At 39.5% G+C, this 25003-nt stretch overlaps 2 protein-coding genes across 2 annotated transcripts; both read left to right on the forward strand.

The window, feature by feature from the left end:
* The first annotated feature begins 22 nt into the window (after positions 1-22).
* Positions 23-2060, forward strand: LOC124267859. Its single transcript, XM_046702851.1, has 5 exons — positions 23-187; positions 765-800; positions 1089-1265; positions 1458-1516; positions 1965-2060. The coding sequence occupies exons 1-5, from the start codon at positions 31-33 to the stop codon at positions 1968-1970; spliced, it is 435 nt and encodes a 144-aa protein (XP_046558807.1). The 5' UTR covers positions 23-30; the 3' UTR covers positions 1971-2060.
* A 15192-nt stretch (positions 2061-17252) lies between these two features.
* LOC124267860 lies at positions 17253-20239 on the forward strand. Its single transcript, XM_046702852.1, has 6 exons — positions 17253-17285; positions 17837-18015; positions 18764-18799; positions 19121-19276; positions 19738-19796; positions 20157-20239. Exons 2-6 carry the CDS (start codon positions 17847-17849, stop codon positions 20160-20162), a joined length of 426 nt encoding a protein of 141 aa, XP_046558808.1. The 5' UTR covers positions 17253-17285; positions 17837-17846; the 3' UTR covers positions 20163-20239.
* The last annotated feature ends 4764 nt before the right edge of the window (positions 20240-25003 follow it).

Below are 25003 nucleotides of genomic sequence, written 5' to 3' on the forward strand. Positions count from 1 at the left end.
GAATCATGTTATTCTTGCAGAATCTGAACCATGGAATCAGTCTTGTCTCTTGCTCTACTGTGCGCATGCGCCCTTGTATGTTCCGGTGCTGTTTACAATCGGTATCCATCCTACGGCCAGTACCCGGATGTACAGTACAAGGATCAATATGTCCCAAACAACTACCCTAGCAACCATTATCCTACTGGTAAGTGATGCTGTATGAAAACTCATACTCCTTGAAGTACTGAATGCTATCCGAATGTTATAACACGAACTTATTTACAACACTGATGCTGATGTTAAGCCACGGCAACGGACATTATTCAATAATGCAAGGTCCTACATAATCCTAGATTCACACCAGAGGTAGAATTGTCACACTTAACTTGTCTGTGCAAATGTTTCTAAAGTATAACGGACTGTGCTTTCAGTAGGTGTTTCTAATGATTAAGACATGAAATTATTCACCGTAAGCTGCACATTAGAGAGACCATGCTTCCGTTGCTCTTATATGTGACAGAGGTATATGTGTATTTGATACTTTGTTTCTTTGTGAATACATTTTCTTCCAACCAATTAGCAAAGAAAACGCAACTACTATACTGGGATGTGTCCAGTCTACTCTTATGTTATGTTTGCACATTTCATATCCCAGATTTTCAGTCCTAAATTGATACGATTTCCAGTGGTAATTTGCCCTTCACCACAAATGGAATATACATGTATTTCTGAGTACAGCCATGAGTAGGTATTCTTTTTAGTTGACGTTTTATATTTTCCAGATGTATGGGGAGGACGTTCTCAAGGACATTATGGAAGTAAGTCCTGAATATATCATGTTATTCGCTTGTCTTATAAACGTGAAAATGTGTACTGCAGTGAAAATTCCAATCTTTGTTTGGTAGGATTTGTTGCATAGCCCACTTTATCCGGTAATCTTCTCTTGTAAAAGGATAAATTCTCCATTTACTTTAATATTGAAGGTTAGATATTAGTTTTACATACTGGTCTTGTTTAACAATGTTAATAGTCTTTCGCTTTAGCCTTAATATCAATCGCTCACTCCGAAACATAACAATAACATGACAATGCATTTATTTGACAAGGGTACCGACGATCTGTGCCATCCTATGGCAATGGATACCCGAGTTACAGACAGACCTACCCATCTAATGACTACCCTACCTACCCCGCACACCAAACTTCCTACCCATCAAAACACATCCCGTCCTACCCTGAGCACGTGAACACCTACCCTGGACATCAAGACACCTACCAACAAGGTACCTAAGCTAGTTTAATATATGATTGATTCAAATTACCTTTGACCTGTAACAGTAAAAAGTTGTTACTTGCCATAGCAACTGTTTAAGACATGTGTATTTCGGTTCATGAAATTAGAATTACCTGTTAATGTCGTAAAATGTTCAATTTGTTCCCTTTCGTTCATGAGTATGCAATCTGCACATTTGCAGGTCACCGACAGGACAAATGGGGACACCAGTCGGGTAGCCAAAAATATGGCTCTTACCGGGTAGGTATATGATACTGTGAAAATGAAAAGTCATGAGGAATTTAGCATCATTTACATCAAAATTTTACAATGACAGTCAGTCTAACAGGACTTTATTGTAAAAGAAACATTCGACATTTATCATTAAAAGTGATGTGTTATTTATAGTGGTCAATTGAGAAGGCACACTGTGCTTTCATTTAACCTCAGTTGAAAAATGTTGGTAGTAGCTTTTATCAAATTTTGAATTCAGAATTCTAAAATACTATATCAATTTCATTTCATCTTTCAGACTTAATTATATTGTATCAGTGCGTTATGCCATAATATAGCCAAAATATGTGTCGTATAGTCTGTAAATGAAACTTGTCATCAATCGCTTGTTGTTGGGTGTTAAAATGAGATTATATGTCACAGACTAGGAACCATCTTATATTCAACTTGTAGAATGTCCATTCTCTTGTTACAGGGATGAAGAGATACGTCATCCATGACATCCAGGCTTGAAATCCTCAATACATAATATCCAATGCACAAGTCTTTTAAATAAATATGCTTAAAATCATGATGTGTCTTTGTTATGTAGTTTGTTGTGGAATGTCAGGCCACAAGATTGAATCGGAATTATAATTATTTCCTATACAAATGGGTGACCTCGTTATATTGAATCGGAATTATAATTATTTCCTATACAAATGGGTGACCTCGTTATCGCTACCTATTGTTAACTGAATACGGGGTTTCACCGTAAGTATGATATAGTTTTTTTTTCTGTTTGACGAAGAACAGGGTATGATATCAAGGGTCTTATTTATGAAATGAACGAAGTTCAGTGAAGTATAAACAGTCAGCGAAAAAGAATATATGCCCATTCTTCGCTATTCTCAGATTCCATTTTACCCGTGAAGGTCCGGGTTAGAATGTACCTTCAGTAACCCATGGTTGTTGTGAGACGCCACTAACGGGATCGGGTGGTCAGGCTCGCTGGCTTGGTTGACACATGTCATCGATTCCCAATTGCGCAGATCGATGCTCATGCTGTTGATCATCGGACTGTCTGGTCCAGAACTGATTATTAGCAGACCGCTGCCATATAGCTGGAATATTGCTGAGTGCGGCGTAAAATTAAACTCACTCACTCAGATTCCAATTGGTGTAAACAGAAGCAACAAACCCTTTCCACATCTAGAGTGAGTGAGTGAGTTTGGTTTTACGCCGCTTTTAGCAATATTCCAGAAATATCACGGCGGGGGATACCAGAAATGGGCATCACACATTTTGCCCATGTGGGGAATCGAACCCGGGTCTTCGGCGTGACGAGTGAACGCTTTAACCACTAGGCTACCCCACCGCCCTTCCACATCTAGAAGAAATCTCTGCTAAAAACAATGGTGTACAATGGTGAGTTTATATTTGTTCAGTAGTATTACAGCTATACGATGTTTAAAGAATAAAACATCTGAAAACTGTATGAATGAACCTCTGAAAGGCAACAATGACACCAGGTGTTCGCGATAAGGACAAACAGGCCATTCACACAAATTGCCTTAAAAATAAAAAAAAGATTCCGTTTACTTCGAGACTTCGACATTTCCAGTGGTCAAAGATGTCTCGGCCAGCTAAGAAAAGGGGACATGTGACAAAAATTGAACAAATAATTAAAACTGTACGGTACAAAGGATCTTTTTTAAGAGAAAACATTATCAACGAGCAAGTCTCTATCTTAGATGCTTGCACTGATGCTGAAATGTTCTGACCCAAATGCAGTTGATGAAGTTGATCAAACACACACACATACACGCGCGCTCGCACGCACACATATAGATGTTTGTATTATTTCCAGGCGTGTGGGGAGGACATTACAGAAGTAAGTTTGTAACTTATACTATAAAAGATTGGCGTGATACTATTTGGAAACTAAGTTGTATGATATTGTATGGATAACAAAAATGAGTATTCCATACACAACATGTTATAAATGTCGTGCAAACACGCCAATGCCGTGCAAGCGTTTACATTATGTGCACGTGAACAGGGTCGTGGTAACGAAAGTCAGTATTTAGATATGGTATATTGCAAACACCACATCGACAGACAAATAACGATGGTGACAAACGGCCATCTGCTGGACCAACTGCGATAACTGGCGCACAAGGCCGTTTTATCAGAACGACTGTGTTACGAAAACGTGGTCAAAGTGCCTCTCAAATTAAAGATGAGCTCAGAAGAGATACAGGAGTTAGAGTGAGTGGACAGACAAGTCGTAATCGGCAGCACAGATGAAACCTGCATACCCGTGCTATTATCATGATTGATGAACCGTCACTAAGCTCCGTAGGTGTCAAGAGCGACAGTGTTGCACCATTCCACGTTTAGCAAACGTTCTGTTTCCGTATGAATCAAGGTTTACTTTGGATCTCCTCGACATGAGTGTGTGGCGTGTATGTAACCGTTATTATACCGTTAATGGTAGGCTGAACGACTAATTTATGGATGGCTCAGTAATGGCATGGGTGGGGATCAGTGTGAGTGACAGAACACCTTCAAATGTTTATTTAAGGGCGTGAATAAATGTATTATGAATAAAAATACGAATATTACTTGAATAGTGATAAAAGCTGCAAAACACCATAAGCAAATGTAAATTATTTTTCGGTATAATGCTTGTTTTTATGATGTCTGACATGTTATTTTACCTCAGTGCTGTCTGTGGATCGGAATGCGTATTGTATACTAGTGTGTCCTTGTGTGTGAATGGGTGATGATTTATGTGAGTATGCCACTATTACAGACACTATCTGTCACAGGTCCCGACTTCTTGTCACTCAGATCACCGTGACCTCTAGCTTAACGTGGTCGGTCACAGGAAGAAGCACGTGACAAGTAAAGTAATGACACGCACCACTCACCTTTGTTAACACCCACGCAAAGACGTAAAGACCCGTTGTTTAAACAAACATGGGTTACGCAGGCATTTGACTTCAAGTGACATTACACACAACACCGACATTGCAATGAAGGGTGCCAGTCATTTCGAATATAAATCAGTCAAGAAATGTCATGACCAATTATCTAGAAACAGTCGTCACCATGTATTTGTAAAATATAAGCAGTTTAACACCTCGATGTGATTTTATAGAATCTCAAACGCTATCAAATAATAGTGATTAAAGTTTGAGAATCCTTCATTCTGTGTCATTGTATAAAGACGTATATAAATACACTGCAAGTAATTCCATTGCTGTTACTTAGCTTAGCTTGTTAAGCTTATTTAGCAATATGGTTTCATTATCCCAAAAATTTAGGCTACGGCCACCAGCAGGTTTTTTTCTTGAAAAGTCTTGTAGCATTCTTGCTGATTTTTATTATATTTTCGCTGTCTATATGTTTTCATTGTTAAATGATGAATAATATTGAATAATCGAATTAATAAGTCTGTGAACTAATTAATCGACGAAATTATTTAGAATAATTGAATTCATTATTTATTTTGCGTGTTATTGAGGTGTCAGTGTAAAACACAATGTATTTTATACTTACTGGCCTCGGGTGTCAACAGCGTAATTTGCATATTATATCAGTAAACACAAATTGTATTGATCTCAATTCTTCACATCTTGTTAAATATAAGTTATGGCATCCAATATATGGCATTGTAATATATTGACTGACATAAATGTCGAGTCATTGTCACAATCTAAAAAATGGTCGCAGGAGATATTTTGTGGTATAACCAGCTTAAATGTACAAAAATGACCTAACTGTTACAATATACGATTACTTCTGCACTTACAACATTACTGCATTTTGTACACAGAAGGAAGGTACCTAACGCCGCTGGCTTCTTGCAACTCTCGTGCCTCGGGGCCATTCATTTAACTCTATGACAGCAGATAAGGGAGGTTTATTATTTTAAATATACACGCTGACACAACAATATTAAAAGGGATTGTTTATTATCTTAGACACGGAAGAGTGTTACGTTCTATGTATATTTATGCTAAGGAAGTGTAGAGAGTTATCAAGAGTTGATGAAAGTACACATGAATCCTTTGACGTCAGTTGACAGGAAGACCACCGAAATAGCCCCTGGTGTAGTGACATTGTGGGATCTCAGTGCAGTACATGGCACCCAATACATACAATTAATGAAGGTTGAAAGAACGTAGTACATACATATACGCAACTTACATGAGGTAAACGTTACATAAGTGCTGTCGATGGAGAAGCAGTTTTTGTATACGCGTTGATAAAACAATAGGGAAAGGCAGTCAAACAAATGTAACTTCTCCGTAATATCGAATAAGAAAGTGCACAAATTATACATAATCCATATAAATGTATTAATTGTGTAAACAATCACTCGTGACACTGTATCAAATACACAATCCCAAACAGATACACAACACGTGTTTTTTTTTGTTTGTTTTTTTCGTTGTTGTTTTTTCCTTCTTTTATTTAACGCCGCAGTCAGCAATATCCCAGCTATTAGGCCATGGTCTGTTAATAATCCAGTCTGGACCAGACAATCCAGTGATCAAAAGCATGGGCATCAATCTACACCAACGGATGCGATGACATGTGTCAACCAAGTCAGCGAACCAGTCCACCCTATTGCGTTAGTCGCCTCTTACGACAAGCATGACTTGCTGAAGAACAATTCTTATATATTATATACTCCCCAAAGGAAACGCATATGTATTTTCACGAATTTAATCTGTTAACTTAAAGGTGAGATAACAAATGTAATTCACAGTATAAAAGATCATATATATGTTAACATGTATAACTTATGTATAGCTTAAGTTCAATAAGTGGGCGTTGTCTTCAATATCTGTTGTGGCCACCATGAGCCCCCAATACTGCTCTGCACCGTCTCTGCATGTTTGAATTCTGGTCTATTCCTCGTGCAATGCCTCCGACAGTTGATCTGGGGCGCCGGTTCACGTTCACGTACTCGTCGGCCGAGGTCATCCCACAAATGCTCGAAGGGGTTGAGGTGGGGCAATTTGGAAGGCCGTGGAAGCAATGTAATGTTCTCATTCTGAAGATACTGGATGTGCAGTGGGAGACTTGGCATTATCTTGGTGGAACAACTCGATCTTGCGGTCAATAGTCGGAACCTGTGAATCCATGTACCGAATAGCTGTTACATTTCTGCGTGTAGGATATGGTCCCCCACATCATGACGCATTCCTCAACCATACCGGTCAACCTGGGCAACACAATTCTGGGCAAAACGTTCATTTCAACGTCAATGGACACGTACTCTTCCGTCACGACGCCGAAGCAGAAAACGTGATTCGTCACTGAATCATAAACGTCACCAGTTTTGTAGATTCCACAATCGAACGTTATTGCACCACTGGACCAGTCGACGTTGGTGTAGTCATCGCAGCACAGGGCCAAAATCGACTACGAATGGTTTGCGCCGACGCTCTCCTCAAACCAAACACTAGCACTTGCAGTTGCAGTTGCTGTGACAGTTCGATGCACTTCGAAGCCGATCTTGCGTAGAATTGATTTGTTGATATCGATCCCATAAACGACTGATGGTACTCTGGTGAACATTGAGGTGACGTGCAACTACCAGCCTCCAGACGTCCAAAGCCAATGTTTCGATTTAAAGCTCTGGGTCGCGGCATAACGATATTCTTTCATTTAGCTACAAAATGCCAATGGCCGTCTAAATGCAAAACGGCCTTATATAGACAATGTCCCTGCTCGTGATTCCTCAGAACTGCATATTATGAACCACTTTTTCTCCAGTGACATTTTCATGCCAGTTGACACTTTCGAAAGCAAACGCATTCCGAAGATGCGTTTTTGCGCTGTGCATTCGTTCCATGTACACAAACCAGCACTATACTGGAAAATTATATAACAAGAAAGCAGGAATTTTTAAAAAATATTTTGAAATTTCACATATCAATATCACCTATGCGTTTCTTTTTTGGGAGAGTATATTTAATATTTCTAAGGATCCGCAAAAAATTGGTTGGTCATATCAAAACAGTTACCGAGAGAAATGTGAAAAAGAGACTGTTACAAACAAAGAGTTTCACCCTGTGTCGTATCTGCTGTTTTGCATACAGTATATATCTCAGCATTATAATGGTTGAGTACCACGAGTAGATGTTCTTATTGCAGGTATGTCATCGTATCCGAATTACGTAGATCGATGCCCATGCTGTTGATCAGTGGATTGTCTGGTCCACCCTCGATTATTTACAGACCGGCGCCATATAGCTGGAATATTGCTGAGTGCGGCGTAAAACTAAACTCACACGCTCACTCAAATTGCCTGTGTCGCAATTCTATTAAGCATCACCGCAGGAGTAAGAGTTGTTGTTGGCGATGTCAGGTACATACGAGTGAGTGAGTGGGTGGGTGAGTGAGTGAGTGAGTGAGTGAGTGAGTGAGTGAGTGAGTGAGTGAGTGAGTGAGTGAGTGAGTGATGAGTGAGTGAGTGTGAGTGAGTGAGTGAGTGAGTGAGTGAGTGAGTGAGTGAGTGAGTGGGTGAGGGTGGGTGGGTGGGTGGGTGAGTGAGTGAGGAGTGAGTGGTGGGTGGGTGAGTGAGTGGGTGGAGTGAGTGAGTGAGTGAGTGAGTGAGTGAGTGAGTGAGTGAGTGGAGTGGTGAGTGAGTGAGTGAGTGAGTGAGGTGGGTGTGTGTGAGTGAGTGGGTGGGTGGGTGGGTGCGTGAGTGGGTGGGTGGGTGAGGTGAGTGAGTGAGTGAGTGAGTGAGTGAGTGAGTGAGTGAGTGAGTGAGTGAGTGAGTGAGTGAGTGAGTGAGTGAGTGAGTGAGTGAGTGAGTGAGTGAGTGAGTGAGTGAGTGAGTGAGTGAGTGAGTGAGTGATGAGTGAGTGGTGAAGTGAGTGAGTGAGTGGGTGAGTGGATGTGGGTGGGTGGGTAGGTGAGTGAGTGAGTGAGTGTTAACGCCGCATTGAACAGCATTTCAGTTACATCGGCTCGATACAGGAGGAAATTCCCCAAAAGGCAGGTTTCAGATATTTGCGACTTTATTAAAGCTCACGAGAACGGATGTGTGGCTCACAAATGTTTAAACCTGGGATGGCGAACAGTCATTCGAATCCACATCACAGGTTTCGGGTACGCCTAATGGATATAACCATACACAGAGAAGCACCTTAAACTACTGGCCTTGTTGTAACAACATATCGCCATCAGTTCCTTACTGTCACAGGCAAAGTGTGGTCAGCTAAATAACTCAAGACTTAACAATAACATTTCTGTAAACTGTGTGAAAGCTCGTCATGAAAAGATAAACTGAAACTTATTTCGTGTAAGTGATATTATGGTTGCTGACAATGCTTTGCTAAATATATACTCATGGGAACGAATAAGGGAACACATGAAAGTACAAGTGTTCCTTTATTCTTGTCCAGGATTCTTCACAAGGTATGTATTACACTGTTGTGATCACTTTGTCAGAAACAGCTTATTGCTTTCCGGAATAAATAAAGGAATGACACACTACTCAGTACTTTCATGTGTTCTAGGCATACGTTTTAATGAGAGTTATCTGCTGGTACATGTGTAGATTCATATGCGGAAAAGCTTGTAATACATGCAACCAGTCTGAAGCTGGTTTTATAGTGAACAAAGCCCTTTGAGATACCATTCGTTTCTATGAAGCATGAATACCCCACTCAGACACATTATACTGAACCCCCATTTCTAATGAGCCGACCAGTCCTTGTACCCATTAATGCCGAAGCGTAATTAAAACTACCAGTGCAGGGACAAAGGGGCAAAAGTACCATATTTTAACGTCTTTTGGTCAGACTCGAATCCCCACATGGGGATCGAAAATTCGTTTTCCCGCTGCCGGGCGCACGTCTACCACTACACCACGGAGGCGGTCGACAGTAGCTGTAGCGAGTACTAATAGCTAGTTGCGATGGCGAGTGTTTTTATTATCAATGGTTAAATCAGTCCTGTCAATCCGAAGTAAGATCAACATAACAAAGTCACTTAATATCATTACAAAGTTTATTTTCAACACTTATTCATTTCACATTGTAGTACGGATTTCAAGTCATGGATGTAGTATCAGCCATCTGTTCATCCCTGAAAATAGAGAACTTAATGTTTCATAACCACCCACATGGTATTCGGACACGGTAAGGCCTATTGTTTACTAAATCTTTAACCAAGTTATTGTGTGGGGTAATAATTGATTTACACCACTGTACACATGTCCATTCTATACTCATGCCAATAATGGTTGTCACCCCCTTCAAGGTGGTATTGGTGTGAGGTGTGTGTGGGGTGGGGTGGTGTGTGTGTGTGACAACCATTATTGGCATGAGTATATTATGCCAAAACTTGTTTTAACACGTACCACATCACAATCTGGGTTAATTCTATTCATTATCATGTTAATGGTGCGAGTAATGACTTACCCTGTAAGAGCCATATTTCTGACTGCCGGACTGGGATCCCCATTGGTTCCATCTCTGACCTGCAAAAAGCCATATCATTATTATGTCAAATCTTGCATGCGTTCTTTGTTGTTTAGCACAGTACTCAACAATTTTTCAGCTATGTGACAGCGATCTGTAAATAATCGAGTCAGGACCAGACAATCATGTGACTGATGTCATGAGCATAGTCTCCAGGTATGACCACCCGATCCTGTAGGTCGCCTCTTACGACAAGCATGGGTTGCTGAAGATCAATTCTAACCCGGCTCTTCACGGGTAGTGACCGAAGGAAGAAGGGATACTTGGAATATAGGGAGAGTTAGCGATTGGAAACATATATATAGAGGGACGAGGACAAAGATGGAATTTGATAAAGCTCTTATATTATTTATGGATGATTTCCACTCATGCAAAATCCTGTGTCTCGTCACAGCTACATGAGACCACGACAGTTGTGTATTCTCATTCCGGTGAGAGAATTGTTAATGTGTTGTGTGATAACAACCACGAGACATATTGCACAGTATTTGACTTTAGGTACCTTGCTGATAACGGTCCTGGTGTCCAGGGTAGGTGTTCAAATGATCAGGGTAAAAAGGTAGGTGTGAGGGGTAGGTAGGGAAGCCATTAGACGGGTAGGTCTGTCTGTAACTCGGGTATCCATTGACATGAGACGGCACAGATCGTCGGTATCCTGGGCAAGGAAAAGCAATTATTATGGTTTCGTTGTAACAGCTAGGGTGAGTGAGTGAGTGAGTTTGGTTTAACTCCACTATTTCAGTTATTGGCGTAATGTACACAGTGATGCAGGTTACAGACAAATTGTATAAGCTCTTAATATTACAATTAACATTATGTATGAAACTAATCATAACATATAAACCCGCGAAGATCGGGTTAGAATTGATCTTCAGTAACCCATGCTTGTCGTAAGAGAAGACTAACGGGATCGGGTGGGCAGGCTCGCCGATATGGTTGACACATGTCATCGGTTCCCAATTGCGCAGATCGATGCTCATGCTGTTGATCACAGGATTGTCTGGACCAGACTCGATTATTTACAGACCGCCGCCATATAGCTGGAATATTGCTGAGTGCCGCGTAAAACTAAACTCACTCACTCATAACGTATAAGTATAAACACATCCTTAAATACGTTTAAGCATAACCAATAAACTCATCAGAAAGAAAATCCACAGGATAATCATTTTAATGAAATTGCTGGACAAATATTTCAAATCAATTAGAGGATGATATGTGATAACAAATACTCACTTCTATAGTGTCCCTGAGAGCGTCCTCCCCACACATCTGAAAGGAAAAAACATCAAATTGTACACAAGGCTAGACTGTACTCAATTAAATTTGCTACACATATTCGACATAATGCATTAATCTTTATTCTACCATAACATTTCAGTATGTTCGTTTTGATTGGCTGTTACAAAAAAATTAGAAGTGAAAAATTTTCAATGACCACTTCTGAGAGCCGGTTTACTGCGCGTAGTGTCAAAACACTACCGCAAGGGTAATGAGTGCATATTTAAAACGCGTTTTATTCATGGTGCATATGTCATGGTAGAGTGGCGATAATCCTATTGTGTTTACATTTTGGAGGTGAGGTGAGGTGAAATTGGGTTTAACGTCGTGCTTGAGAATATTTCGCTCATATGACGAGGAAGTGATTATAGTTGGTTGAACGCTGCTAAATGTTTCATTTAAAACCGAACGCGTTAGCAGCATTTAGCAGCTTTCAACCAACTATAATCACTTCCAAAATGTAAACACAATAAGATTATCTCCTAATTGAAACATATCATTACAGTTTCATTGAAAATATGCTATATTTCAACACTGACTAAATTTTATAGGAAAGCATTGCAGTTTACTTTCCAGTTCAATAAACACATAGTCCCAGTAAAAATGGATCCTGTTATTGTTAGTATTGTATCAATTATTTGTACTTAAGAATGGGGTTAAGTATTGCTTCACTTACCAGTTGGGTACCTGTCGGGGTAGTAGTTGCCAGGGTGGTTGTTAGGGACGTACTGATCCCTGTAGTGTACATCCGGGTACTGTCCGTAGGATGGATACCGGTTATACACAGCACCGGAACATACAAGGGCGCATGCGCACAGCAGAGCAAGTGACAAGACTGATGCCATTGTTAAAATTCTGCAAAAGTGTGAAAATGTTTCTTTTAAATGTTGAATAAACATTAACTGAAATATTTATTGTTTTTGATGAGCAGAACAAGAAATTACGACAGATACCCATGGACAGCACCTGAGTGAAGGGCGTCCTGGCACAGCACCTGAGTGAAGGGCGCTAGCATTGGTTTTGTTGACGACTTTTAACATTTTACATGAACTAAATATGGCACATTTTGGAGTATTTTCTCACGTTGTGCGAGTTGTATGAATGGTTATAGATTAGTGAATGGTGATTAACAGGAAAATCTGAATAGAAAGACCATAGCTCTTGCGATTTTAAGTTCGGGAAGATAACGTCAACGAAAACGGAATAAGTATTGAATGATTTTCAAGATATTTCCACTATAAGTACAGTAGATGTTCAGGCTTCACTATACACTGTTATTGCTATTTCCTATAAAGAAAATAAATTATCTTACCGAATTATAGCTGGGAGTCTGACACCGGGGATGTAGATCTGATGTGGGTCAGTAATGAAACATCGGTTCTTATATAGAAGTGAATAGACACTTGAAAAATTGTTTGACGCGTGGATACGACCATTTCCTTATAACCCATTGATATTAGGCTACAGCCAATCAACGGCTCTGACTGGTTGGTGACCTCGGGTCTGACGGACATGCGGGAGCAATATATTGTGCATGTTGGTCATCTGTCAAGATATGTTAGCATACTTTATTGCAATTAGCTTAAATCTACGAAAATATACTCATTTGTTTTGGTCACTTCCGTATTCATCGTTGATGGCAAAATGAATGAACCTCTCAAAGGCCATGTGAGTGTGTCACTCACGCCTATCCATTTGGTTTTTGCAATAAAATATGTCTAAATCACGTGCAGCGTTAAAGAACAACTAGACAGTTTATATATCTATATATTTCATGAAAAATGTTTTCTCGCAAACATGCCCCTGGAAGGAATTTTCAAATACAGATCTCTTTCTATTATGAAAATAGACTCTGCTGAATAACGTTTAAAAAAATAATGACAATAATGTGAGGCTGAAAGCGTCACAAAAGACGATAAAGAGAGTGTTAAATATGGCAGCATCAATACCTGTGCCTATTTCGAGTTCGAAAAATGACACTTCCGATAACAATGATATGTGCAGGTATTGATTTTCTGGTTCGAAGCCTCTTGATGGAAATTATCATAATAGGTATATTTCTTTTGAAATATACAGATGAAACTGCTAACTGCTATTGCAACTTTAACAAGCTATGTTACAAAAACCGTCACTGTTCACTCAGTCAGTTTGTTATCTTATAATACCATATACTTGAAAGCTTCTCTTTTACTTTTTAATTGGTATTGTTGCTTTTGCAAAATATTTGCTACAGAAAAACACGTATCTCCTTTATATGGTTATATCAAATATTTAAAAAATATGAGATCTTACGATAAAAATATTGTGAAACACGGCAACAAGCCTTCTGTGAGTACGGTCAGGTTTCGCTATATCGCACATGTAACAGATTATGTAGAGGATAATATATGAGTGCCCGTGTCATATTATGTTTATGACACGAGTGCCTAAATGTTGGTATTTCCCGAGCAAGAGCGAGGGATATACCGATATTTAGGCACGAGTGTCGTAAACATAGTATGATATGGACACGAATATAATATTCTGTTCAGTCGTCAAATTGAGGAAAATAAACCCAAAATCGTCGCCTCATGTAGAACGCAACGTCACAGAAGAAGCGTGACGTCATAGCATTGTTCATGACGTCACGTCACCAAGACAAAGTGATATTTTGCCTTAGGGCATCGTATGAAAAAAATGAACCCCGATATTTTCGCTTTTGTAGGTAATAAATTGGATAATTCTCAACACACAGTCATTGATAGGCATTTAGGAGAACGCGACTGAATGACACATTTTACATTCTTTTTGCAATGCTCTATATTTTTGGACAGAACATTTCAGAGCTACGTTTTGCTGCTTCATTGTAGCTCTGAATCTTCTCACCCAGTCAATTGTATTTAATGTTGTTTGTGTACATCTTCCAGAACGTGTTTTAGAGTGAGAGAATTGAAGTTTTACGTCGCATTATTTCATTCACGTACCGACGAGACCCAGTCTGGACATATACCTGTTTTAAATGTGTGTTTTTAATAGAATCAGCAGCAATAGTACTAGTGGTGGTGCTGGTGGTGCTGCTGCTGGTTGTGGCGGTGCTGTTACTCTTGGCAGTAGTTGTTAATATAGTTTTTTAAAGTGGCAATTCAAATTGAGGCTTATGAAATATAAAATCGTATGGTTTGAGCTACTTGTTGAATGGATACAACTTTAAGGTTTACCCGTTCTTCATGAAAGAACATTCCATCATTACACCTACCATTGCATCTATTGTTACAAAGACCACCTCCGTGGTGTAGTGGTTAGAGCGTCCGCCCGGAGAGCGGAAGGTCGCGGGTTCGATCCCCGACCGCACCATACCAAAAGACGTTAACATATGGTACTTGTTGGTCCCTGCCTGGCGCTCGGCATTAATGGGTACAACAAGGACTGGTCGGCTCAGAGTCAGTATAATGTGTCTGAGTGGGGTATTCATGCTTCACTGCGGCATGGTATCTCAGTCGGCTAGCACTATAAAACCAGCTTCAGTCTGGGCTAGTACAAGCAGCCGCACATACACATACACACGCATGCACGTTGTCATATGAGCAAAATATTCTAAAGCACGACGTAAAACCCATTTTTACCTCACCTCTATTGTTACAAAAACTAAATTTAATTTTAAACTCCACACATTGATTGTGGTAGTGTAGCAGACACAGGATGACATATACATATTTTGCAGATCCACATGCATGTACTATATACACAAAGAACGTAGTTAAGCACCCCCTGACATATCTCACGATTGAATGAGCCCTGATCTTAACCCTTTGGAGCAAATCTGGTACATGATTCGTCGTCGAGTTCAACAAAGGGATCCTTCTGTACAGAGCCTGGCCCAATTGGAAGCTGCTTTACACGAGGAATGGCGTAAACTGCCCTTCAGAGGACCAGGAGTATGACAGGGGGGTATGAGGAAGAGAGTGCTGGCTGTCATACAGTCACATGGAAGTTACACTCGGTATTGACCTTGAAGACACGCAAAATGACATTTTGAATGTTCACATTCACTAATAAATTCAACATTAAACATTCCAGGGCCATACGTGTAGAGACATGGTTTTGTATGAGAATCAGTGATCATTTTGTCGGGGTTTTTTTAGTCAAAGGATCATACAGGTCAGAAAAACTCATGAGGTCACCACGAGAAGTTTGATGTACATTTTATGTGCTTAATTACGTTCTTGCGTGTATTTCATCTGTCACCGAATGACCAATACGTACTGTACTGGAGAAGAGACCTATTCACAAAACTTGGGGTGTCTTGGTACTCTCCCTTTACCCATGACGTCAAGGACACCTTCAGAGGCTTCATACATTAATCAACACTTGACACATCTTTTGACTTCCTTAAGTTATAACGAAAGACAACGACAAAACGGTTTCTCGTTCTGAAATGAGACATGGTTTCGCCATTCCGTTTAAGTTTAAAATATCTCCAGGAAGTCCAGACTTTGACAAGTATTGATATATGTATGTGTTGCACCTATAATTAAATACTGTCCTTGACGTCATGAACAGGAAGAGAACCAAGGTATTCTCAGTGCCATAGTGGATGTGTATTACACAATGACAGAAGAAAGTATATATCGGTATCTTCATTTTCATCTACGCCATCAACATGATCAACTATGAACTATCGATTTGCTGTAAAACATGTACCGGTGAAAAGACATAAAATTATTTAAAAAAACAAAAACATTATCCATCAACATTTACTGACGTTTGTGAGGCTATTCAGGAAGTATGATATTTAAGTACATGTAATGGTGTATATTTGCTAAAATAGCAATACCAATAATGATATTAACAATTTTTTTAATAATAAGCATGACGCCTCTCTGAATTAATGTACAAACGTCAAGATGCAGAAACGTCTTTTGAAATTTTGTATCCTTACATCTTACAACCAGTTTTATACATTATGTAAGATGAATATACGTAATCGCTCACATTAATATAAACAATCGAAACATATTATTTTCCCGTCCTTTATTAGAAAAAACACATTGTCTATATTTATGGTAACATTTTCTGTTAGAATGTGTAATAAACTGCCAAGATGTTTAATAAAACTAGATATTAAATCTGTAACACTGTTCACTCTCACGTTTTTAAGGGAATAGTAATAAGTAGTAGCAATGGTTTTGGTAGCAAAAAGGTGATGATTGATTGCAACATCAAGAAAAATACCACAATATGAACTTTGTAAGAAATTAGAGGAGCAGCAGGCTGGTTCATAGAACAGTAGTAGTAGTAGTAGTAGTAGTAGTAGTAGTAGTAGTTGTAGTAGTAGTAGTAGTAGTAGTAGTAGTTGTTGTTGTTGTTGTTGTTGTTGTTGTTGTAGTGAGTGAGTGAATGTGAGTGAGTGAGTTTAGTCGTAAGCCACTTTTAGCAATGTTCCAGTAATATCAAGGGAGGGGGACACCAGAAAAATAGTAGTAGTGGTACTTGTAGTAGTAGCAGCAGTAGCAGCAGCAGCAGCAGCAAAAGTAGTAATAGTAGTAGCAGCAGTATAATGTCCCGTTTCCTTCAAATTTGCAATATTGGCAAAACAGGTCCCAACATATTTATCTATTGGTCTGTTTGAATTTTCTCTAAATGAAATAAATAAATACAATTGTCTTTACTTTGCCTTGCATCGTATTTAACAAGTCATTGTAAAAGAACAAGAAATTGTCAGTCAAAGTGAAAAAAAAGACCCGATAAATATTTTAAGCGTCATTGTTTTGACAGATGCTCAAACTGTCAGCAAAGTGTCACAGGCAAATAATCCTTGTCTGATTAATGACTTACACAACTCGTTGTCTGTCAGCCATGACGTCAAGGACTAGCCAGAGCCGTTTATTGGCTGAAAAAGCAGAAAAAGGGTGTTAAGGAAATACTAATATCCATACGTCAAAGTTGTCTCATACCCTGTATATCTCTATATAAAGTCCAGCGCTTCAGTGCTGCATCCAACCAGATCCACATTCATCGTGTCCAACTAACAGCTGGCTATTCAGGTAAGGTTTCATTATTCCACTAGAATGAACAAAGTGAGTGACGGAGTTTAGTTTTACGCAGCCTTTAGCAATATTCCAGCAATATCATGCCGGGGGACACCAGAAATGGGCTTCACACATTGTACCCCGTGGGGAATCGAACCCGGGTCTTCAGCGTGACGAGTGAACGCTTGAACCACTAGGCTACCCCGAATAAACAAAGTACATCCTCATACAGATGACTCGTGTATGTAAGGGGAGTTTATGTAATCACTCATGATGAAGTAACTTGTTTGCCATACCTTCGACCCAGGTTCGATATCTCTAATGGGCTCAGCGAATGAATTCTTTCCAGGTGTGCCCAGTTGATATATTCTTAGATGCTGAGCAAAGTCATATTCCTCCACAAATTCAACTATGGGTTAAATACGATCTGAAATAATAGAATATACACATCTTACACAGCTATTGTATTTGCAACTGACAAAAACATAAAGTCTCACAAACCAGTCTAGGTTATCATATTGCGTTATTTTACCTCGATAATTAGCAGAAAGACGTTTTTCTTGCAGAATCCCCAAAATGATGTCTATCCTAGCTATTGCTCTGCTGTGCGCATGCGCCCTTGTATGTTCCGGTGCTGTGTATAACCAATACCCATCCTACGGACAGTACCCGGATGTACACTACAGGGATCAGTACGTCCCTAACAACCACCCTGGCAACTACTACCCAGACAAGTACCCAACTGGTAAGTGCAGCAGTTATACTTGACCTCACCTTTGTTACCACTAACTGGACGCAAGTATTAATTATTCATTGTTTCTAATCAGCCACGTTGATACAATACTGACAATAACAAAATCCAAATTGTGTTGGAGTGTGTGTTTATTGAACTGCAACATAAACTGATGTGTGTTCTTATAGTTTGAAATTCAGCAAATGGTTTAAATCATAGCATATTTTCAATGAAAGAGTAATGCTATATTTTGAAACAGTTTAATGCATAATATCTAATATGTGTAGCAGAATAGATTGTATTCAATCTATTCTTGGATACAATCCAGTCTTTTGAACAATCTAGCCTTGTGTACAATCTAGCTTCTTGAGGTGAGGTGAGGTGAAATTGGGTTTAACGTCGTGCTTGAGAATATTTCGCTCATATGACGACGTGCATGCGTGTGTATGTGTATGTGCGGCTGCTTGTACTAGCCCAGACTAAAGCCGGTTTTATAGTGCTAGCCCACTGAGATACCATGCCGAAGTGAAGCATGAATATCCCACCCAGACACATTATACTGACTCCGAGCTGACCAGTCCTTGTTGTACCCATTAATGCCGAGCGCCAGGCAGGGACCAACAAGTACCATATTTTAACGTCTTTTGGTATGACGCGGTCGGGGATCAAACCCGCGACCTTCCGCTCTCTAGCTTCTTGAACAATCTAGCCTTGTGTACAATCTAGCCTTGTGTACAATCTAGTTTTGTGTTCTTCCCAGATGTGTGGGGAGGACGCTCTCAGGGACATTACAGAAGTGAGTATTTGGTATCAGATGTCATTCCCTATTTTATAAGCGTGATTTTAGGCCATTTCATTAATCAGATTATGCCATGAGTTTTCTTTCTGCTGAGTTAATTGGTTTTGCATAAACGTATGTAAGTATATTGTTATGCTTTATGTATAGTTCACACATAGTGCTGATTGTAATATCAAGAGCTTATACAATTTGTGTCTTACGCAATCTGTAACCTACATCTTGGGCTATTCTGCCACAACACGCCGACTCGATAACTGGCCCTAACTCACTCACCTAGCTGTAGCAACGAAAACATAATAATTGCTTTTCCTTGCCCAGGATACCGACGATCTGTGCCTTCCCATGTCAATGGATACCCGAGTTACAGGCAGACCTACCCGTCAAATGGCTTCCCTACCTACCCCTCAACACACGGCCAGACCTACCCTGACCATGTGAACACCTACCCTGGACATCAGGACACTTACCATCAAGGTACCACAACATATACAATGTTTACTACCTCCTGTCAAAGAAGATATGTACATTATCGGAATTCTTTTATAAAATTTCTCTTTTTTGGGGGTTTATGCATTAATTAATGAGAACTACAATCACCGACAAACAAAAGTGTTATTTTTATGAATTTGTATGAATGACAGATGCTACCATTGGAGCAGGACTTGCTGACCCTTTTCTCAAAACACCGGGTGTCATCGCTGTTTTTCATGAACTATTCGTATATTTTTTACTGCTATTTTATCCCTATTGATATCTAAACTCACTCACACGCTCACTATTTCGGATGATAACAAAGTTTTTCCCTCGAGTTGACGTTTCACATTTAGAAGGGAGGGAAACAAATTATATTTGAAGTGCACGTAAAAGAATAAAACGCCTTCGCACTATCACTCGGTATGATCGTGTAGCACAATACATCATGTGGATTTTTGCAGGTCAGCAATGGAACCAATGGGGATCACAGACTGGAACTCAGAAATATGGCTCTTACCGGGTAGGTTTCTCATTCTTAATGGGAAAATGGTTAAAGAAGAATTAAAATTATTCACTACAATTTCATTTTATAAAATCAAGACATAAAGTAGCATATAACTTATCAATATTTTTTCCCTGCAATACCAATGTTAGCAGTTCACAACAACGGTGCTGTATTTGGGATTGACGTATGTTATTAATATCCATCCACTGACAAGTGACACAAATATTTCTTTCGTATTCGCCGCGAATAAGCTGTAACATTGTTGATGCGGCGATAAGCAATTTTCATTCATTCATTCATTCATTCATTCATTCATTCATTCATTTCGGATGAATCAGTTTGGCTGTTATGAAACATTACGTTCTCTGTTTGCAGGGATGAAGAGATGACCGATGTTGCAGTCATCATGTCCAGAGCTGAAATCCTCACTATGTACAATGTAAATAAACTTTAGCACGTGATGTATCATTTTTAGTGGGTTTACTTCAGGGAGGCGTGTTAAGACAAAAACCTTGCTGAACATATTGCCAACAAAATCAGATTTAGCATTCTGTGACAAATCAACCAGCCCTCACGTCTATGTGTGTGACGAGGCGAATGTCAGGTTCTCTTACAACAAGCACTGGTTGGTGGAGATCAGTTCTACCACAGAAGGCCTTGTGAAGAAATGTGCATACATTGCTGAATTACTCAGTCTCCGCCTCAACAGCTCTTTACGCTTTCATCTTTTTAAATAAATATATATTTTGGGTTTGTTATCAATCGCCTCAATGATCTCGCCTCATGACGGTGCCTCAATGAATCGGGCTTCATGCAGGATGACTGAGTCTTTCCAGCCCTACACCCTTGACACTAACTATGGTCTACCCTGGACACTATCTATGGTCTACCCTGGAGTGTTTACAAGCCGCCGTCATATAGCTGGAATGTTGTGCGGCGATTAACAACAAACAATGACGTCTTTGTGTGGTCAGATGAAACGTCGTATAATTACCATGACTCTCTACATCAAGTCAAATGTTTCTCCCAAATTACTTATGCAGGATTCTTTAAAAAAAAGAAAAGAAAAAAAAAGATGCCTATTTGGTGGTAAGTTACCATCTGCACTGATAGCTTAAGTATTCAAGGCATTCTCCTAGCGTGGGTCTCACTCCCAAATCATGAAGCCTCAACAAAGCTGTTTAAAGCTGTGAGTGATTTTCTTGTAAAAATCATAAGAGCTTACTTACTCCTTTTCCGGTTATAATAGCGCTGTAAGATGACGAACTCTGTTCCCCCTAATGTACCGAATAGTTAACGACAACAGTTAAATCTCGCTATTTCGAACCCCTTTAACTCGAAATACTATTTAAACTGATGTCACGTGGCGGTCACCGTAAGGATGAAGTAGCCCAGGTCATCTTGTTGTTCAAGGCTATGCAGAGTTGGTCTCTTTGGCGTCCAAGAAACATGGGGTTCGAATCCCGGCGGTAATCGATGTTATGTTTTAAGGTATCTAGCTGCAAATTCCAAACGTTATCAAATCGTTACTAGGCTGAAGACATTCACGGAAACATTGCAATCTCATGACAAAGTACAACAAGTCAAAACATTGATTACACAGCAGTCTCGTTTCTGCTGACTGGGTTCCGTCCTGTTGCACAACTTAGTACACTAACCAGTGCAGAATTTTAAGACCAATTCATTCAACTGGATACATAAATATCAATCAGTATTATTTGATACATCTAAGCACTTGTATATTGCAACACTACGCTCCTTCTAATCCTTGCAAACACGTCGTGCAGCGTCCTCTGTCATTACAGCGTGCTCTGACAAACGGAAATCTGGAAATCGTGAAATCTCAAAACGAGGCTTTGCCGCTAGAAAAGTTTGGCGGTCTGGTACGGTCTTGATATTATATCAATCACATTGTGCGTTACAAAACCACACTGAATAAGCGCAAAGAACACATATCAGGATGTAACCAGTGAGCCAGATGACTTGTGAATCATTTTACGACCTCTTAGTTACGGTCATGCTGCCTACACCTCGCCATAAAACATAGAAATACGAAGTTATTAAAGTTTAAAAATTAAAATTAACTTGTAAATACCATTTTTCTTATGAGACAAGGAATTGAAATTCAGTGTAACCATAGCTTTTTGTGGTGTCTCTTTCACTTTCGCCACGAGAAAAATTCGGATCGGCTGAAAAGTAGGTCATTGTCTGAATTAGTTCATGAGACTCCGGTCCACATATACAAAAACATCATCGAGTTATCATTCCTTGTCTGTTTCCAATTTTATCTTCGAAGAACATGGATGTAAATTGACCTGCACTTTATGTCAAAAACAAGTGAGTGAGTATGCTTTTTTACGCCGCTTTCAGCAATATCCTAGGTGGCACCAAAAATGGGCATCACACATTGAACCCATGTGAGGAACAGAACCGTGATGAGCAAACGCTTTAACCATTAGGATATCCAACAACCTCTCATAAGCAATGACTTTGCAGAGAAGCATGGTGGCATACAGACACATTAATTCTGATCTGATTCTATTGTGCATCTTAGTTAAATCATGATGAACTAACCTTAGATCAACGAAAAACGACAGTCACTCAAACTAATATCAATGCAATAAACCAGTACAGGAATAAACTGCGTCCTTAGGCGTTCTAACAGTGAGTGAGTGAGTTTGGTTTTACGGCGCTTTTAGCAATAGTCCTGCAATATGATGGCGGGGGACACCAGAAATAGGCTTCACATTTTGATCCCAAGAGAAGAATCGAACCCGGATCTTCAGCTTTAACTACAAGGCAACCCTCCGCACCCAGGCGTTCTAAGATCATATAGTCCTAGGGTTTGATTCTCACAGAGGTATATATGTATACAGCCAGAAAACACACCGTTATGTCGCAGGTGAAAGACCTGTGTAAATACTTCGAGTCATCCGAGGTCAGACACAACCGCGAAATGATTACTCAAGTACTTTGTGTCGGAAATGCTGAGAAAATGCTTTTTGACTTACTGGTATATTTCAAATTCAGAGGTATTACAGTTACTGAAATAACAAATATCACTTTAAGAAGTATCAACCTAATGTAGGACTGAGGAAATAAAGAGTTCGAGACATGCCCCTCAAATGTGTTGCCACTGATGAAAATATCAAAATAGCGGGTAGTGGGACGTTATTTGATACAAACATTAGCACTGCTTTGTGTTACGTCATCAAAGTTAATGCACGGTATGGACGAATTGAAATTGACACTCCGAGCACACGCTCAAGCGAGGGGTCAACTCAATAGATGTTTTCAAACAACATGTTGAATATGTGTACGTATTGTATTTGGCTTAGTTATGAAAGGGATCATTTGTGTATGTGTGTTTGTTTTGAAATAAACATACGAAATAATTTCGTACATTGGTAAAGAATCCTATCACTTGTGGCATCTTATCGATTTCATTGATTGTAGAAATGTGCAACGTTTAAATAAAATCGTTTTGCATGTTAACGAGTATATTTCATTGCAAAAATATGGAAGTAATTCAGTCAGTTTAATCTAGTTGTGAACATTTGGCCAAGGATTGAACAAAGTCACTGGGGTGTAGCTTCTTTAGAATATATATATTTTCTTCTTCATAAAGTTTGTAGACCGCCCGTCTAAGTACTCCCTTGTCAAAGGTTGTCAAGGGTGGTTTTACGATCCCGGTTTTGCTTTTGAGACAGTCCCTGTCTTGTCTGATTTGTTTACAGTATTGTAAACTTTGTGATTACTAATTAGGGAATACGAAGGGACCAAGCTTTTACTTCGAGATAACCGAAGGCTCGACACAGCAAAGTTCAAGATAACGGTGTTTGACTGTATATATAAATCACTGAAAGACGCTTCTCTAATGGAATAGTGAAAAAATGTGTTCATTGTATAAAACCTATTCCAATAACGCGTGACTATCTATATCTCTTGGGGCGCTTCATGTATATCGCAGCGTCGATTCAACTCGTATATTCACAGACACACTAAAATCAACAACAACATTTCAATTTAAAAACACACTGGGGGTATATTAATATTGTGGTTTCTAAACAGCATCTGATTAAGAAGGTATGTCGCTGTTATCTTTTATCTCCAATGAAATGGCGGTATGTTATTGGATTGGGTGGATACGGCTGACCTCATGGCTGCCACGTTGGCAGTTTAATTCCTTTTAAACCAAATCTAAATGTATCATTTTAAATTCAAAATGACGATATGATTGTAGGATTTTAATCCTACAAATAGGATTAAAATCTAAAGAAAGTCGTACGCCTTGATTTAATAGTGACATTATTACACAAATCTTTATGATATGACAATGTCAGTATTCTCATGTATCATACACAATAGACACAATTAACTTTAAGTTTTCTCCTCGCTGTAATAATACGCCAAGGGTTAACCATACTTTGAGTTAAACGGGCATCACACAGGTACCCATGCCGCTTTGTGCAATATTCAAAGTGAGTCAGTGAATGAGTGAGTGAGTTTAGTTTTACGCCACTGTTAACAATACTCTAGCAAAATCTCGGCGGGGGACACTAGAAACGGGCATCACACATTGTACCCATGTGGGGAATCGAACCTGGGTCTTCCGCGGGACAAGCGAACGCTTTAATCACTGGGCTATCCCACCGCCCCAGTATGCAAGTAATATCATGAAGGGGTATACCAAAGACTCCCATAAAGCTTCCAAATGTTTCTTTAACAGAGGGATATATAGGTACACCAGTTACAATTATTACTGTTAATTTCAAGCTGAAGTATTTTCAAATCTGTCAGTAAAATATCCGCCCGACACGTAGACTGTCCAAGAATAGTGAGTGAGTTTAGTTTTACGCCGCACTCAGCAATATTCCAGCTATATGGCGGCGGTCTGTAAATAATCGAGTCTGGACCAGACAATCCAGTGATCAACAGCATGAGCATCGATCTGCGCAATTGGGAACCGATGACATGTGTCAACCAAGTCAGCGAGCCTGACCACCCGATCCCGTTAGTCGCCTCTTACGACAAGCATGGGTTACTGAAGACCTTTTCTACCCCGGATCTTCACGGGTCTGTCCCAGAATAAAGTACACATAAATACACTAAGCTTTCTTGATGAATGAATATCTGTGACGTATCTGGGACTGAACCAATATGACGTACATTGTAACTACATGATCGACGACGACAATATAACAACCAGCTGTCTTTCTCGT

This window comes from Haliotis rubra, unplaced genomic scaffold, assembly GCF_003918875.1.
Source record: "Haliotis rubra isolate DU_JTF1 unplaced genomic scaffold, ASM391887v1 Scf1340, whole genome shotgun sequence".
In the NCBI taxonomy this organism is placed as follows: Eukaryota; Metazoa; Mollusca; class Gastropoda; order Lepetellida; family Haliotidae; genus Haliotis; species Haliotis rubra.